General features: G+C 41.8%; 1 protein-coding gene across 1 annotated transcript; it reads left to right on the top strand.

The window, feature by feature from the left end:
* Positions 1–407: 407 nt before the first annotated feature.
* LOC308329835 (kinesin-like protein KIF11) lies at positions 408–18,682 on the top strand (the record flags this gene model as incomplete). Its single annotated transcript, XM_080784337.1, has 26 exons — positions 408–463; positions 4,375–4,507; positions 4,597–4,694; positions 5,010–5,088; positions 5,366–5,551; positions 5,800–5,924; positions 6,034–6,124; positions 6,236–6,381; positions 6,712–6,808; positions 7,196–7,291; positions 8,360–8,448; positions 8,621–8,708; positions 9,093–9,166; positions 9,288–9,402; positions 9,541–9,612; positions 9,993–10,128; positions 10,460–10,632; positions 10,772–10,897; positions 11,685–11,840; positions 12,117–12,256; positions 12,647–12,807; positions 16,113–16,231; positions 16,696–16,915; positions 17,208–17,395; positions 17,771–17,854; positions 18,552–18,682. The coding sequence occupies 26 exons, from the start codon at positions 408–410 to the stop codon at positions 18,639–18,641; spliced, it is 3,138 nt and encodes a 1,045-aa protein (XP_080640463.1). The 3' UTR covers positions 18,642–18,682.
* Between the last annotated feature and the right edge of the window lie 18 nt (positions 18,683–18,700).

Genomic DNA, 18,700 nt, shown 5'->3' with positions numbered 1-18,700 from the left:
ACACACACACACACACACGCACGCACGCACACACACACACACACACACACACACACACTCACACACACACACGCACACACACATGCACACACGCACACACACACACACATACACACACACACACACAGCTCCGCCCCACCCCTTCTCGCTGCTACGCCGAGGACACGTGATCCAATATGTGGTGACGTAACGGCTCTTTCGGCTTCAGCCATTGGCTGACGTGGACTTTAAAGCCAGGTGTGAATTTCCCCACAAAAACTCGACCACAAACACACTTGGACCACTTTTATCCGTGTCTTTTACTGTCTTAATCGTCTGTCTTTTTTTTTAAACGTCGAGTTTTTACGTGGAAAGTTAGTGTTTGTAGTGTGTTCCTGCTTGTAGCAAAAATGGCATCAAACACGAGCATGAAACGAGAGGACAAGCAGCAGGGGAAGAACGTTCAGGTTGTCGTCAGATGCAGGTATTTTACTTTCATTACTATGCTAACGCTTGTGTTTATTGTAATTGTTTACCCCACTGATTTCTGTTGGTTGGTTGTGGGTGGGCGCGTTTTGTGCGGTGCCCCTGTAGACCAGTGGTGGTACTTGCATGTTCTTGAAGCAATGTAGAATTAATATTGCAAGTAAAAGGCAGAAATGCAGGAGTAAAAGTACAAACTTGTATTAAAGTACCCAAAGTAGAAGGCTGTCGAAATACCTCAAAATTGTACTTGAGTAAATGTAATTGGTTAGTCTTTACACCACTGGCGCAAACGCCTCGTCTACATGCAGCTTTGTTGGTCAAGCAATCCCCAAATATATGGGGAGAAATTTGTCTCAAATGTTTTTACAAATGTTCCATGATTTACAAATGTGTTTACAAGATTTACAAATGTGTTTCCAAGATTTACAAATGTGTTTACAAGATTTGCAAATGTTTTTCCACGATTTACAAATGTATTTCGTATTTTTTCAAAAAATATATAGATTTGTGTGTGCGTTTATCCTAAAATACCATTTGTAAATCCTCAATTCTGCGTGTGAATTGTAAATCTGCATTTGGCATTCCTTTTTCCTGTTGAATCATTTTGAGACAAACGTCACGCTTTTTTATGATAATTTTCACAAATGTATTGTCCTATCCACAAAAAAACGTGTAACTTGTAAGTTGGCATTTAAATACATTTTTACAAATATATGACAATTAAAAATATATATATATATACTTGCAGGCGCATTTATCATAAAATATAATTTGTAAAATCAACTCTGTGTGTCAGAGTTGATGATTTGTGGATTTTCTCAATGCATTTGTGACTCCAGCCACTTGTGGATTTTCTCAATGCATTTGTGACTCCAGCCACTTGTGGATTTTCTCAATGCATTTGTGAAACCAGCACAAGGTAAAAATGTCTCAAAAAGGCGATTGGCTGCCTCGTTGCTAGGCTGCCTCTAAGCCAATGGGAGACTTACCATAAATCCCATAGTCTGACGTCTTCAGACTATGGGATTTATGGCAGTCCAAGTTCCAGTAGATGAGTTGGATGCTCATTCATTATTGAGATCCTTGGTCGTCCAGTTCCACACTGTATTTCAAGTTGGACTGGTGTTGGAGGATGTTGTTGCCTCTCCAACCTCCTGGGACATGCTGTGACAAAATATCAATGAAAAATATTTTCCTGTGCATGTATGCAAATTCCAGGTAGTCCACATCCAGGGGTGCTTACTGGAGAGAATGTGACACCCTGTCATAATTTCCAAGACCTGATGTCTAAGCAATTCCTACAATGCAAAAATAATAGGACAAATTTGGTGAGAGGAGCCAGGCTTTTACAATAAGGTCATAAGTGTCAGTATAATATTATGACGTCAGTATCACAGTCAGTGACATGTCAGTGTCATATCACAATCAATCATGTCATCACGGTCAGTATCATGATAAGTATCTGGAAACAAGTCCACAGCAAAAGGATTTCAGTTCAACCACTTTAACCCCCTATGTACAAGCTCACTATTGCTATATACCACAAGTTGTGAGCTTGCAGATCTGCCATTTTCAGAAACATTTAGATAAAAACATTTGGAGGATCTTTATGATCTTCAGACTGAAGATCATAAAACACAGCAACGTGAAACTGTGAGCTACAAGGCAGAGGCTGCAGCAAAACAAACTTTAGATAAACGTGAGATTTCTGCACAGGTCTGTTATGACTTGTTATTCTTATTTAGTCACTACATAACATAATGGAAATGGAGAGTGTGCTATGTGGCATAGCAATAGTGAGCTTGTACATAGGGGGTTAAAGTGGTTGAACTGAAATCCTTTTGCTGTGGACTTGTTTCCAGATACTTATCATGATACTGACCGTGATGACATGATTGATTGTGATATGACACTGACATGTCACTGACTGTGATACTGACGTCATAATATTATACTGACACTTATGACCTTATTGTAAAAGCCTGGCTCCTCTCACCAAATTTGTCCTATTATTTTTGCATTGTAGGAATTGCTTAGACATCAGGTCTTGGAAATTATGACAGGGTGTCACATTCTCTCCAGTAAGCACCCCTGGATGTGGACTACCTGTAATTTGCATACATGCACAGGAAAATAGTTTTCATTGATATTGTGTCACAGCAGGTTCCGGTGTCCCAGGAGGTTGGAGAGGCATTAACACAATTGTGCGCACTGCAGTTCAGACCATGAGAGTATCAACAACATCCTCCAACACCAGTCCAACTTGAAATACAGTGTGGAACTGGACGACCAAGGATCTCAATAATGAATGAGCATCCAACTCATCTACTGGAACTTGGACTGCCATAAATCCCATAGTCTGAAGACTTCAGACTATGGGATTTATGGTAAGTCTCCCATTGGCTTAGAGGCAGCCTAGCAACGAGGCAGCCAATCGCCTTTTTGAGACATTTTTACCTTGTGCTGGTTTCACAAATGCTTTGAGAAATCCACAAGTGGCTGGAGTCACAAATGCATTGAGAAAATCCACAAGTGGCTGGAGTCACAAATGCATTGAGAAAATCCACAAATCATCAACTCTGACACACAGAGTTGATTTTACAAATTATATTTTATGATACATGCGCCTGCAAGTATATATATATATTTTTAATTGTCATATATTTGTAAAAATGTATTTAAATGCCAACTTACAAGTTACACGTTTTTTTGTGGATAGGACAATACATTTGTGAAAATTATCATAAAAAAGCGTGACGTTTGTCTCAAAATGATTCAACAGGAAAAAGGAATGCCAAATGCAGATTTACAATTCACACGCAGAATTGAGGATTTACAAATGGTATTTTAGGATAAACGCACACACAAATCTATATATTTTTTGTAAAAATACGAAATACATTTGTAAATCGTGGAAAAACATTTGCAAATCTTGTAAACACATTTGTAAATCTTGGAAACACATTTGTAAATCTTGTAAACACATTTGTAAATCATGGAACATTTGTAAAAACATTTGAGACAAATTTCTCCCCATACAAATATGCTTACAAAATAGCGTTGAGCTTGTAGGTTGGCTATTTTCGAAAATGTATGAAAATCTTGACATGCGAGGGACTGATGAGTGTTTAAGCTGCTAAACTACACCTAGCTCTGGTCCATAGCTCCATATGCCGTTACATTTGCAACGGACCCGAGCTAAGCTACACTAAACCACGGAAAGCCCTACTGTCGGATGTATTTCATATGGTTCAGACTCTATAAAATACATCTCCGATAGCCTTGGTCCTGGGCTACAGGGCTAGCAAAATGATTTAGTTTCGTTGAGGGCAATTTGTACTTCCACTGTTGTGGTTTGTTTGAGTCCATGGTTGAATTTGTGATTATTACGCCCTCCGGCTGGCCCTGGACGCGACCTTTTAAAATGTCTAATTTGTACTTTTCTGAATCTCAACATCGTATCCAAATTAAACCAAATTCTTTATTTTACTTAAACATCTGATCTTTTTGTCAGCCGCGCCGAATCTAACTTTCACATCGGGAACGAGCCCTACGTGTAAATTTCAGCACGGGCTTCGCAAAAACAAAGCAGATTAACGGTTGTCTCAAACTTCTTCTTTTTCTTTTTTTCACCCCAGTGTTTTAACGGGACGGCTCACAATGCGCCGCGATGTATTGTGAGCTTGTAGATTTGATATTTTCAAGAAATGGCCTTAATGTTAGTTTTGTAATCCAAATCCACAAAATGAATAGTAACTACAGCTGTGACTGTCAAATGAGGTAGAGTAAAAGTACAATGTTTGGATCATTGTGATGTATTGGTAATGCTGAAGCAAAGTACAAGTACAGTACTTAAGTAAATGTGTATGTTGTGCCACTAACTTGAGTCACTTATCCTTGTGTTTTCAGGCCCTTCAGTGCAGCAGAGAGCAAGGGCACCCACAATGCAGTCAACTGTGAGCCCAGCAGAAGGGAGGTGATTGTCAAGTCTGGTGGGGTCAATGACAGGGCAACAGCCAGAAAGGCCTACACCTTTGATATGGTGAGCAGGCTTTAAAAAATACATGCACAACTGATTCCACATTTCAAATGTTTGTTCCATTACAACGTTTCCCCTCAATCGTCTCTTAGGTCTTTGGTCCCGCAGCAAAACAGATCGACGTCTACCGGAGCGTAGTGTGCCCGATTCTTGACGAGGTCATCATGGGCTACAATTGCACAGTCTTTGCGTAAGCAAGCATTTGCACTAAACTTGTGTTGTAGCCACTTGAGGATGTGTAGTGGTGCAGCAGTAACCAACAGTTGCTGTCGCCTGCCTAGTCTAGGGTTATGGGATTGGGATTATTACTCCCTCCGGCTGGCCCATGGACGCGACTGTTTAAAATGTCCACTTTTTACCCTTTTCTGAACATCGTATCCAAATTAAACCAAATTCTTTATTTTAGTATTTAATTTAACTAGTTAAATAATTAGTATTTAACTAACTGTTCAAAATGGCACAGTACATGATCCGTGGCTGATGTATATTTGTTGTGATTGGTCAGCTATGGACAGACTGGGACCGGCAAAACCTTCACCATGGAAGGCGAACGAAGCCCGGATCTGCAGGTCACTTGGGAGGAGGTAAGTTTTTCAACTTTTTCACACAACCAAAGTACTGCAGGGCATTGTTCGGGCAGTTACAAGCTGCATAATGAAGTGAACATGGTGATTAAAACAAAATATTCCTTTTGGACTGAGGTTTTGTCTGCTTTCAGTTTTCCATTGATGGATACTAAATCAGTCACACAAATGCATGTGCACAGTGCAATCATGTTCATTTGGGTGCAGTTAAGTTAATATCTGCCAAATGGGCAAAACTCATCGTACTGGTGTTCCACAACCTTGTGTTTGATTTCAGGATCCACTGGCTGGGATAATCCCCAGGACGCTGCATCAGATCTTCGAAAAGCTGTCGGAGAGTGGCTCAGAGTTCTCTGTCAAAGTGTCCCTCCTGGAGATCTATAACGAGGAGCTGTTTGACCTGCTGAGTCCTGGAGATGATGTTGGCGAAAAGCTCAACCTCTTCGATGACCCAGGCAAAAAGGTAACGGTCTCTGAAGTACTGTTTTACTGTGGCTATAGAGTGCTAAAGCTTGGTAGTTTGTGTGAAATTCTAGAAGTTCTCCGATCAGGTTTTTCCCCCCACGATCGACCATCGTGCGTAAGGGGACAATCGGATATTTCCAAAATTATTAAAGGGTCAACATCCTTGCAGCCATGTGTATGCTGTCAGTAAACGATGGGTGATTATTATTATTTTTGTAAGTGACTAATTAGCTGTGTATTTGTCAGCGTGGCGTGGTCGTTAAAGGTCTGGAGGAGATCACAGTCCACAATAAGAATGAAGTTTATTCCATCCTTGAGAGAGGCTCTGCCAAGAGGAAGACTGCTGCCACACTCATGAATGCCTATTCCAGGTATTCAACAGAAAAAATAAATATATATATATATTTATGATATACACACTAGTATTAGCAAGCCTCTTCAATTACCTTGTTTGTATTCATGGTAACATTTCTTTTCAAGTCGATCCCACTCGGTGTTCTCAATCACCATTATCATGAAGGAGATCACCCTGGAAGGAGAAGAGTTGGTGAAGATTGGAAAGCTTAACCTGGTAAACTAACATTACTACTAAAAGTTGTAAAAATGTGTAAATGCCTTGTTGGCTCAGTGAGACCTGCTGAGCTCCAGTGGACCACAACTCAACCTGTCCCCATGTCTTTAGGTTGATCTTGCGGGCAGTGAAAACATCGGCCGCTCGGGGGCACAGGACAAACGTGCCCGTGAAGCAGGCAACATAAACCAGTCTCTGCTGACGCTCGGCAGAGTGATCACGGCCTTGGTGGAGAAGAGACCTCACGTCCCTTATAGGTAAACTGTGGTTGTGTTGTACGGCAGTGGTTCTTTAGGTGCGCAGCAAAAACAAAAACAAAACGTTGTACGTTAAGTAAAGCTTGTGGGGAGACTTCTCCCTTCTGCCCATGACTGACGATTCTGTGATCTCGTGAGACCAGCCGTTGAACGTTAAATGGCTCAGTCTTGCGAGAGCTCTCACAGCATTTTTTTTTTTAAATTCGAACCTTTGTCTATTCTTTCATTTTTTTATATTTGAATATTCCTTCAAATATGGAATATTCGTTTGCAGCACTAGTAAATGGTACTACCAAGGTAATCTCCTGACATGATCTTAATGTTCTACAGGGAGTCGAAGTTGACGAGGATCCTTCAAGACTCTCTTGGGGGACGGACCAAGACGTCGATCATCGCCACGGTGTCTCCATCTTCCTGCAACTTGGAGGTGTGTTCATCAGAATTTATTTTTGTACACTATTTCCCAATTTGTGTGATTTGGTCAAAAATGATATAGCAAGTGGCGACGCATGTCTGACAAACTCATTGTCCGGCGCGACGGGTGATTTCAGTATGTCAGACCTGTGGTGTGTCGGATCTGTGTGTGCGTCCCAATATAAGATTTACAGTTAATTTAGCCCATTTAGACTTGATACTGATTGTATAAACTCCTAAAACCTGACCTAAATATTCAAATAATGTGCTTACATGTATAGCAAACTAATGAGACACAGAGGTAGCTACTGGATTGAAAGGTTGATGCCTTTCAAAAGTTTCAATCCTTTTATGGGTTAGACTATGTTGACGTTGGTGCTGCGTTGTCTGTGCTGTGTAGGAGACATTGAGCACCTTGGAGTACGCCAGCAGAGCCAAGAACATCATGAATAAGCCAGAGATTAACCAGGAGATGACCAAGTCAACGCTCATAAAGGTACATGGAGAAACAAGTCACGTTAGGAATTTTGCCTTGGGACAACAGTTTTTTTTCAACCAAGGTTCATGTTTTTTTTATTAGAGCAAGTAAAAGATGAGTCTTCATTTCTTTTTTGAGAGATTAATTTATTTACTAGACCTCATAAATTTACATCTGGCCACAAGATCACGGGTTCTAGTGATCTACTGAATGTGAAGGGCGACGTGTCAAACTGACATTGAGCCTATTTGACACACCGTATCATCCCCCCCCCCCAGTACTCTACCTTCACATTCAGTAGATCCTGTGATCTTTTGTGGGCAGATGTAATTTCCTGGAGTCTAGTAGGACTGGTAAAAAAATAATCGCTATAATTTGTAAAATGTTCAAATGCCCCCGCCCCCTGTAAAAAATTGCTAAAATCGCTAAAACGAAAGAAGCAAATGAACAAATTAACACTAATCTTTTACTTTCTCTAAGAACCTAAAACATGACCCTTGGTTGAAAAAAAACAAAGTTGTTACCCTGCCGTGATGTAACTCCAAATGTGGACAAGAAAAATGCTCCAATGATTCAAAATATGCTCCTCATATGCTGAAATGGCTCTCAAAATCACACTTTTAGTAAATCAACAAACACAAAGTTGATTCAGACAACATGGTAAAAAACAGGAAGTTAACATTTTTATGAAAATGTTTTGATGTTCCAGATCCAGTCTGTTTTAATAAAAAAAAGGCAAAATCAACAGTTATACATTTTCTTTTGGTGATATATATTTGTCTGCATAAACTTGTTTGGTATGTACTAAAAGAGTGACTTTGAGAGCTGTTTCAGCATGCAATGTAAGTCAATGAGGAGCATATTTTAAATTATCAACTTCTAATCACTGGAGCAATTTTGACTTGTCCACATTGGAGTTTCATCATGGCTAGGTAACTACACAACCCAAACTTCTACCAAAGTTGTCTTGCCTTTAAAACTATACACTGTAGTAGACTGTACAGATTCACCATCTGTTTTTGACAAACGCACAAAGCTGAATGTCAGTCATCTTATATGTGGACTCCATTCTTGCCCCCACTCAAGGAATACACCGAGGAAATTGAGCGCTTGAAGCGTGACCTGACTGCCGCTCGAGACAATAATGGGGTGTACTTGTCCACTGAGAACTACAGGTATGGCACTGGGGGAATACAACATTGGATGCCTATCCAAACGTGTGAAAAATATTTAATGCAACTTCTGCCCTTTTCACCATTCCTGATGACTTTGTAGCTCAATTTACACTCCCCCCCCCCCCCCCCCCCCCCCCCCCCCCATTTCATATTTTTACTCCTTGTGTTACAGCCACATGACAGAGCAGATCACCTCCCAGGACGGGACTATAGCTGTATATTTGGAAAAGATCTCTGCTGCAGAGGAGGAGCTGAAGAAGGTATGTTACAGTTTTGCACCACAAGTTGATTAACTAGGAATCTTAACGCAACATATTACTTGCCCAACTACTGTAATCAGCTGGCATTTGTAAGTGCATATTCAAACTTTTATACACACCAGACTTGAATTCAGTTTGTCTCATCTCCAAGTCAATAATTTGATGACTGGGTCAATGTGAGTCTAATCTCCAACCCCATACCATCAAATTATTTGCTTGCAGTGAAAACAAAACAATGAATACAAGGCTTTTTGACATGTGTATTTATTTGGACAGAATCTATATTGATCTACTCCTGTCTTTTCTCATTTAATTGCCCAGACCATGAACGTTCTCCTTGTGTCAATGCTATAGCCACTCATTGGGTCCATTTCCTCTCCCCAGGTGATGGAGCTCTTCACCGACAGCCAGAGCCAACTGGAGCAGCGCACTGTCCAGCTGGAAGAGCGAGACCACAGGTTCATTACAACTATTTACTACACATGTGCACCACCTTAGTTCAAAAAGAAGCTGACCAGAGTGGTGGTGGGATGGATGCAGTACTTGAAAGTAATAAGTGTCCTGGTTTTCTGTTTACAGGCTAGATGAGACCACAAAGGACCTCGAGGAAACCGCACAACACCTAACAGAGGAGCAGTTCATCTGCTCTGACCTAACCTTCACCCAGGAGAAGCTGTATAGCACTGCTGACCAGGTGAGGATTAAAACAAAATAATATATTGTTGCTGTTGGGCAGAACCCCATGGGTTGTCGGGTTAATTGCACCCTGCCCTGTGAGGAAGCTGAACTAGTCTCATCACTACCTTAATCTGATGGGTTGTCTTATCTCCAGCTGCTGAATACAGCCCACATCAGCACCAGCCATGTGTCTGTTCTCCATGACAAGCTGGACAGGAAGAACAAGGTGCTATTCAATTCTTTGCTTTCACACGTTCTGTTACTTCATATCGTTGCTGTAGGACCAAACATTTATTCTATATTTTGTAAAATAATGGCTATACACAAGTGACAAAATTAGCCAGTATCATATATTAGCGGTGGCCTGGATAATTAAGATTTCGCTGGGTTTTATAAATCAAATAAAAGTAAACAAGCTTGTGATTAAGAACTACATTGGTAAATGCGCTTATTTTGTCCATTTCCTGAACACACAAGGTGACTGACGATATATACATGTTCTGTGGATGGAACGTCAAGCATGCATTTAAGTCAAGAAAGTGTAACTGATTTCATTGGGTTGCTAAGGTAAGGCAGTCCAGTAACGGTCTCCTTTTTAAACTCCAGGTGGACCAACAGAACACTACTGTCCACCAGAGTTTCAGCCAGAGGATGGACCATGTGCTCAGTGACATGGAGGGCAGTGTCTGCCAGCAGGCCTCCAAGCACCGCAGCACGCTGGCCAGCTACACCTCTTCCATGGGTGAGTTTCAAGCGGTGGAATAATGTTTTACTTCTGCAATATTTTAGCAATGCTCCCTCTGTTAAAAGTATAGCCGAAAACAATGTACTTGAGTAAAGGTATTGGCATCCATGTGTACTAAAAGTACTCATTGTGCAGAATATCCAAGGCCTGTGATTTCTTCACTTGGTTAGCACTATGTAGATGGCAGGAACACATAATTGTACATGCTGTAATTTAGGAAGCTGCTATTGTGCATGGGGGCTGCTTCCCCCACTGACTCACAAATCGCACTTTAGGACCTGGCCAGTCATGAGGTTTTATTTAGCTTTAACCCATCATCCCTCCATAGACGCAGTGCTGTCGTTCAACGAGGAGGCGATGCGTACCGCTGTGGCCACCATGGAGTCCTTCATGGGAGGAGTCACACAGCTGGTGGCCCAGGGTGTGGCTGGTTTCCAGGACAAAGTCCACCAGCAGGAGGCGCTGTGCCTGCAGAACAGAGAAGGCCTGCTGGAGCTGCAGGTGAGGACCTTAATCGTCGCCATTAATCACCATTTTGACAGAAGGCAGCTCATAAACACGTCGTGATGCGTTTGTGACCATGTAGATGGTCTAGTGTAATTTCTTGGAAGTTGGTCTTCATATCTGCTGTGTGTATTAGGAGGAGTTCAAGCAGGACCTTCAGGAGGCTCTTGCCGGCTCCCTTCTTCCCAATGTGGCAGCCATCAGAATGCTGAATGAGGCCATGAGGAAGACCGTGGAAGACCACAGAGCCCAGGCTGACAAGGTCCGTATGATGCAATTACATTTACCAATGTGTCAGTGGTTCTTAAACTTCATGTCAAGCACCCCCAAATTGAAGAATGTATTTTGCTATGGACTTTTTTTGTCTTTTAGGGACCACCATACAGGATTGGTCTTAACAATTCTGATGCCCAGGACGTGTCCACATTTTATCAAATAAAACCGTGGGGTGTGTGGCGATGTCTTAAGGTCTTTTTTTTTTATCAATACAATGGGAACACTAAAATATATATTTTTTAGGGGGTAAACTGCAGCCGCTTGCTCCCGACCTGTTTCGCTTGCCTGAGCGCACAATTTACTTTATGGAATCTACGCTGCCTCTGTGCAGATTGATTCAAACGCTTATGACTAGACTCATTTCTGACTGCATCATGCACCACCTCACAATGTTAAGGAGTCTAAAGAGTTCACTTACTGGCGCATTGTAGTAATGGAATGGATTTAGCTTCATGTATTTTCTTTTTTCCTAAAGGGAAGGCAGCCGTTATCCCAATAAAATATTATCTGCTTGGCACTGTAGCACCTTTATTCTAAAAGATTCGGCAGCACCATAATAGTTACATTAAAGTAGTGGATTTTGAGAACATTCAATTGGTCCATCGCATTTTAATTGGCCATACAACAGCTAAATCATTTGGCTGACTGTAGAACCCCACTCCTCTGGGTCCCCAAACCCTACTTTGAGAACCACTGAGCTATTATATTTACTAAATGCACAGTGATTATTGCACTCACTTGATGTCTGGCTTTACTCCCCGTCATCCAATCAGGTGGAGGCAATGAAGGAGGTCAATATGTTTCTGACCAGTCATGTTCAGGCACTGGCTGAGCTGAGGACATCCTCCCTGGATGCTCTCTGTTCATTGGAGGCCGAACATGACAGTCTGTCTCAACGGATCCAACAAGAGTCAGAAACCCAACAGCAGGTATGCCACACACATTTTCTAATGCCCCCTTTTATTTAACCTAACTCATTTTCTATGAATGCCTATTCTATGAAGGCGCCTAACACCGGTCTACAGCCAAGTTAAATCGGGCATTACTCAAACCCCAACCCCTAAACTTAACCTCTACATAACTCCAAACTGAATATTTTCCTAATTGTAAGCCTAACCGATATGCAAGTTATGGGACTAGTTATCGGGAAAGAAACTGGTATTGGTATCTATTTGTAAATGAAGCCCTTGTTCTGCTACCAACAGGAGATGGATCAAATGATCCACTGTCTCCAAAGCCAGCTCAGCCTGATGGCCATTAACAACAAGACCCGCTTTGGGGGTCTGGCTACAGCCAGCAGAGCTCTACAGGCACCTGTGCTAAGCATGAAGGAAGCAATTTCAACGTGAGTATACCACTACCTTCACTCCAACCATACAATCGCACTACACAGGGTTTCCACGGTCATGAAATTCCTGGAAATATATTGAAATGAGAAACCTTTTCCCTTTTTTTTTTTTCAAAAGATGTACAAAATGATTATTCAACAAATGATAATCACAACTTTTCATCTATTACAGCAATTTCATTTAGTTTGAATATTTCCATAAATTAATTAAAAAGAAACTCAAGGCAGATCTAAAAGTTCACATGCTTCGTTTGTGAGCCTGTTGATGCCATTTTCACTCTTTGGTCCTAGGAAGACTTCTTGAGTCTTGTCTTGAGCTGTAAATGTTTGGCAACCACTGGATGCCATGCTTATTATCAATCCAAACGCAATCGACCCTCTGTCCAGATGTTGCAGTGAAGCGGAGAAGAGCGTAGCGGTCCAGGCAGACGACCTGTCCTCCACCGTCTCCTCCCTGGCCAACGCTATCCGCTGCACTGCCCAGGTGTCTGACGAGGCCCTGGAGGAGAGTACCGGCTACTGCTCGCTCCTGCACCGCTCCCTCACTGGTAGGACTTTTGACTGGTGTGCTCATCGTAACCATTTATAGTTTTTATACCTCAGTCCGATAAAAAAATTAACTCCTAAATCCTACATATGCTTTCTGGAAATAACTAAATGTATGTTTCTATATATCTGCCGGGTGGAAACCTCATGTCCTGTTATAGATTCAGAAAAGTAGCTGACATACAAGTTCAAACTGTTTTTGATGCTTTGCTTGTGTGATGCTGTAGTATGATCAAGTAGGGCAGTATGTGAACAATTTAGAATACTAAATTCAGTGGGAATTAAGTTGCCAATTTCATCTTGAAAGGGGAGAGACTTATCAGCTTCAATTTAATGGCGTTTATTTTCCCTAGAGTTATCTGATTGGATAAAATTCATATCCTGACCTAAACATACATTTTCTCTTTAAAGTGCCAGAGATAGACTCACTATAGCAATGAATAGAGCTATAGGCTATCTTATATACAAGTGAAAAGGTGTACCCATACTCATTCTTCATGCTCTATCTCCGACCGAACCACACTTTCACCACACATCTCTATATGCAAAATAAATTCGCCACCCTCCCCGAACTGACATAGCCTATTTTTTAGCCGTTCAAGTTTCTTAGTTACTCTGCAAATATTACTTTTATGAAAATCACGATCGAGCCAGCAGATAAACGGGTGCCACAACACGCCGAGAAACAAGGAATTTAACCACGCTACTTGCATACACTGCAACTCGCTTACAATTCGCAAACCTGGCAACACTGCCTGCCTCTTACGTCACCAGCTCTGTTCCTCCTGGCCTCCGTAGTCCGTCGCGCTCACAATCTGTCGCAGCCATCTTGCTTTTCTTTTGGATGGGCGAGTGGACATTTAATGCTAATAAATTAATTATAGGTCCAGCAAGCAAATCATGATGGTCTGATTGTGCTCAATAGGTCACAATAACATTCCGAAATTAGGTGTTGTGTTTTGTATGGCATTTTCCCCAGTAGTAGTTGCATATCTATCTCAGCTTTTGCCTGATAGCACACATGCTAACGTCAGCAGCCATAGCAACATACAGTGTGCGCAGACATAACATGAGTTGTTTACAACACAAACACACGGCCTTTTAACCACGCAATACACACAACAGCTCGGGAGTTATTAAACCGAACGTGGACGCTGTTTCAGTGTTACATTTGCTGCGCATATCGGAATAATTGTAACGGCATGCATGATAAATGTAACAACGCTAAAAAACACCATTAAACATATCGTTTTCAGCTTAAAGCTATTACATTTCATTGAAGCAACTCCTTAGCATTGTTTTCATACCATGGATGTGATAAGATAATGTATCAAACATAAGGGAAATATTAAATAGCATCGGGTGTACCAGTTTGGCCATTTCTTTTTTTTCAATGGGGCAATACATTGATTAAACAAACGTTTGATTGATTGAGTTGTACAACGTTATACAACCCTAAACTAATTTTAGAATACACTACACAATACAATACAATTTTAGAACATATTTTGCACGTTCCATTTTTTTACTCAGAGATCCCTTTAGCTACACATGTCATATTTCCAGGCAACGGACCTACACATGTCAGCTACCATAAACCACTTCAAGTTATTAGGACGAAATAACTGACAGGAGTGACGGTGCTGTGCTGTGAGTAAACTAATAGGGGAGAGCCGCCAAGGATGTAACATTTTGCACGTTTCATTCTTTTACTCAGAGATCCGTTTAGCTACACATGTAATATTTTCAGGCAACGGACCTACACATGTCAGCTACCATAAACCACTTCAAGTTATTTTTTTGATAAAACAGGTCGGGAGTTATTCAACCGAACGTGGACGCTGTTTCAGTGTTACATTTGCTGCGCATATCGGATCAATTGTAACGGCATGCATGATAAATGTAACAACGCTAAAAAACACCATTAAACATATCGTTCTCAGCTTAAAGCAATTACTTTTCATTGAAGCAACTCCTTAGCATTGTTTTCATACCATGGATGTGATAAGAAAATGTATCAAACATAAGGGAAATATTAAATAGTATCGGGTGTACCAGTACCAGTTTGGCCATTTCTTTTTTTTCAATGGGGCAATACATTGATTAAACAAACGTTTGATTGATTGAGTTGTACAACGTTATACAACCCTAAACTAATTTCAGAATACACTACACGATACAATACCATTTCAGAACATATAATATTGGCCAATATGTCAAATATGTAAATATTACATATAATGGCATTGAATGGAAGCAGACCATTTGTAACACATGTTACAAATGACCCGCTTTTGCAAGTTTTCTTTGCAGTTGCTTACAGACCAGAATGAACGTGAATTCCGTCTAAACACGATGCAAACTAATGAAGAACATAAGCATGAACACATCCATGTGGATTTTTATTCACCAACACCAAAGACAAAAATTGTACCACACATATACTCCAGGTGTAAAATTAGACGCATTTTGAAGGTAAACACTTCAAACTTCAAACTCCTGGCCACGTAGAGTACGTTGCTGTACACATACTGACGCGATGGCGTCATGGTGGCGTTGACCAATCAAGATATAACGTCCATGTTACAACCGTGAAGCGTTACAACCTTGGCGGCTCTCCCCTACATTTGTTACTAACATTAGGTTGTGGCGAAGTAGACACGTGGCCAGCAGATACTGTGTTTTGGACAAACAGGCTAGGTATTGGTGTTGATTTGGGTCAACTGGACAAACAGCGTGGTGTTGTTTTGTGTCTGTGTTTGTGTTGGAGCGCCTCAGTGTGGCCGTACAGGTCATGTGCAACCTCTTCCACAGAGAGATGGAGACACTAAATCTCAGCTGGACAAACATGTTTGCATGCATGCATCGCTGCCTTGCATGCTGTGTGCTACTGTTGAGTCTGTCACTTACTTTGACTGATTTATGGCATTGTCTTTCTGTTAAAATCCAACTATGTTAATTTAAGAACTCTGGGCATATAGGTCATTGTTTATTCACTGTGCACACGTGTAGCCTATTGTATGTCAGACTGTATGTCTGTCCCACAGTCACAATCCTTTAGTACTTAGGCTGTGGAAATATTCAGGACAAAACAATGGTACATTTCCAATAACCCATTCGTTACTACATGTGGAGTCAACTCCCGCCATTTATTTCTTCCCATAGTGCGTGGCAAAGTCGCTCTGGGATGAGTGCGCGCGTAGCGCGCACGAAATTCTAGTATGACACATAACAAAAAGACGGAATGGCTTTACTTTACTTCATTCTAGTGTTTGTTCACTTCTGTCGTGCCTGTGCACCCCAACAGGTCTCGGAGAACGCAACGGCAATCACTGCTCCAGAGCTCAGGAGAGGGTCCAAAACCAAGCCCAAGAACAGATGGCCCTCCTTGGGCAGAACTCTGCTGCCAATCTGGCACTCCAAGAGGTAAAATGACAAAGCAGATGAGACAGTCATGTGGTTTGGCCCTGCGACACGTCGTCTGTAACCTGTAATGATCTCTTGATCACAGGTTGACATGCAAGTGGGGGGGGGGATGACATAACAGAACATTTTTAATATCTGTCGATACAGAGTACCCTTCCTGTACCAGTGTATAAACTAATCTAGGACAGTGGTTCTCAAGGTGGGGTTTCCAAATGGACCCTTGCAGGTCTAACCCTGAGTGTACAAGGCAAATGGACCCTTACCATTTCACTCACTGACTTCTGGGTCCTTGAAGTTAGGTTTGATAACCACTGATCTAGGGGGGGAATGGTCTCCTGCCCTTTGAATTCTCAAAGCTTACTGCGCTTTCAGAAATTCCATAAAATCAAAACCTCAATTTCTTCAACTGGTTCTGGTTGCCTATATGTAGACTGACGCCTTAACATTTGTATGGTTTCTTTCAGCGTGTGGAGAGCCATTCCAACACATTGCTCCCAGACACCAGGGCCCAGCTGATGGGGCAGCAGGAGAAGGTGACCCAGACGGTGCATTCACTCCAGACACAGGTCTCCCAGGACCAGGCTGTGTTTGACCAGCAGCACGCTGACCTCCAGAGCCACGTGGAGAGCGCCCAAGAGCTGCTCCACCACTTCCACCAGGAGCTGCGACAGGACGTCCCTACTGGTAAGAACCAACAAAGACATGTTGACAAGCCCACATTGCAGGTTTGACTACAGTATTCATATTATTAGTACATTGCTATGTTTCAAATTGGCAAATGTACATGCTTGCAGCACAAAGTGATGCACAGTAAGCTTGTACTGTATCTGCTTTTTTTCTTTTCTTTTAATGGCAAGACACTGAAATAAAAAAATTACACTGATGCTTTCCCTGTTTTTAATGGGGCAAAAATACATTTCACAAAACGTGATGGCCCTTTACTGACGGATCCCCCAAAACCTCTGTGGTCCTCCAGGTATGACTCCTCAGCGAAGGGAGTTTGAGTACCCCAGGGAGCTTGTCAAGTCTCGCAGGCGCTCTGAGCTACTGGAGAGCCTGCATCTCCAACAGGAGGAACTGCAGGCCACCATTGAACTGCAGGCCGCGACTGACGCACTGGAGGTAGAACGAGAGCTGGAGGCTGAACAACACAGAGTAGAGCAGGTAAACGCTTCAACCCATTAAGACCTGAGGCCAACTGACTGCCCTACAAAGCCAAAATGCAGTAACGTCCTCTTTGGACACGCAGGCTAATTTGACCTACCTGGCAGTCACTGCACTCTGGCTATGTAGGGCAGAACAGTTTTCTTTAAAATGTATGTTATGTCAGTGGTTGTGTTTTTGGCTAAGGACCCCATCTCAACTTCAAATTCCATGTTGGCCATCTTGGACTCACAAACATCTACTGTTGACTGATGGGGGGAGGAGGCTAATTTTCAGAGAAACTTAGTGTTTTATTGTGTGCATATATATGAACTTCTGAAATGGAATAGTCCTTGGCTTCTAGGTAGCATTCTAATGATCGAATGTGGTGTCTAGGATTTGCTTGAAGTCTCGGCGGAATCGTTCGAGAACGATGAGAACTTGGTCTGCAGCAACGACAACCGTGGACCCTTCTTCAAGGTGGGTAGTACCAACCGTTAAGATTATTCTGTGCAGTGGTTGTCCAACATTTTAATCTCAACCTGAGACCCTCTTGGGGTCATGGCCATGGACCCTTCCTGATTTCAAATGGACCATGAGGGCATATTCATACTACAGTTTTAGGTGATGCGGTGAGCTGAAACGGTGGTGGGTAAAAGCAGGCGTGTTTGGATGAGTGGTGAAGCACTTGCCACCACAGCTTTGTTCTAGTATTTGGTGGTCACCTTATCAGCTAAAACTGTAGTCTGAATATACCTTAGGGGCTCTATTTTCGTCACCGCTAAACCCCTTATCTCTACATTTCTTTGCCCTTTTTTTTTTTACTATTTTGCAAAACATTTTTCAATGCTCAACTAGCCAATCTACATTGTGAGCTTGTAGGGCCATTTTAACTATTCAAATTTGTTTTGCAAAATGGTAAAAGGCAAAAGTTTATGGATAAGGGGTTTAGCGGTGACAAATGGAGCCCCAAGTCTCTAACTGAGTGTACAAATGGAACCAAATCTTGTACACGTTTTGTGGGGGTCCTTGAAATTGAAGTTTGAGAAACTACCATCAAAAGTTGTCTTTAGAGGTTGTCGGTTTTTGTAAATGTTATCCTGATTAACCTCAGGATGACTGCATTCAATGCTGAATTTATAGCTTCATTTCAGTAATCTCCCCCTTTTCCTTTCAGGCATCCCAGCAACGGAAGAAGAAGAGAGTCCCTGCTAAGACTGAAACGCTAACTCCGAGGTCCAAATTGCCGCTACGTCATCAGAATTAAAGCATTTGGCTTTTTTCATGTTCCGTGTTAACTGTTTTAATGCATTATTTTAATTTCTA

Source organism: Protomyctophum bolini (genome assembly GCF_963924005.1).
Source record: "Protomyctophum bolini genome assembly, chromosome: 15".
In the NCBI taxonomy this organism is placed as follows: domain Eukaryota; kingdom Metazoa; phylum Chordata; class Actinopteri; order Myctophiformes; family Myctophidae; genus Protomyctophum; species Protomyctophum bolini.
This window is presented reverse-complemented; position numbering and strand designations above follow the sequence as displayed.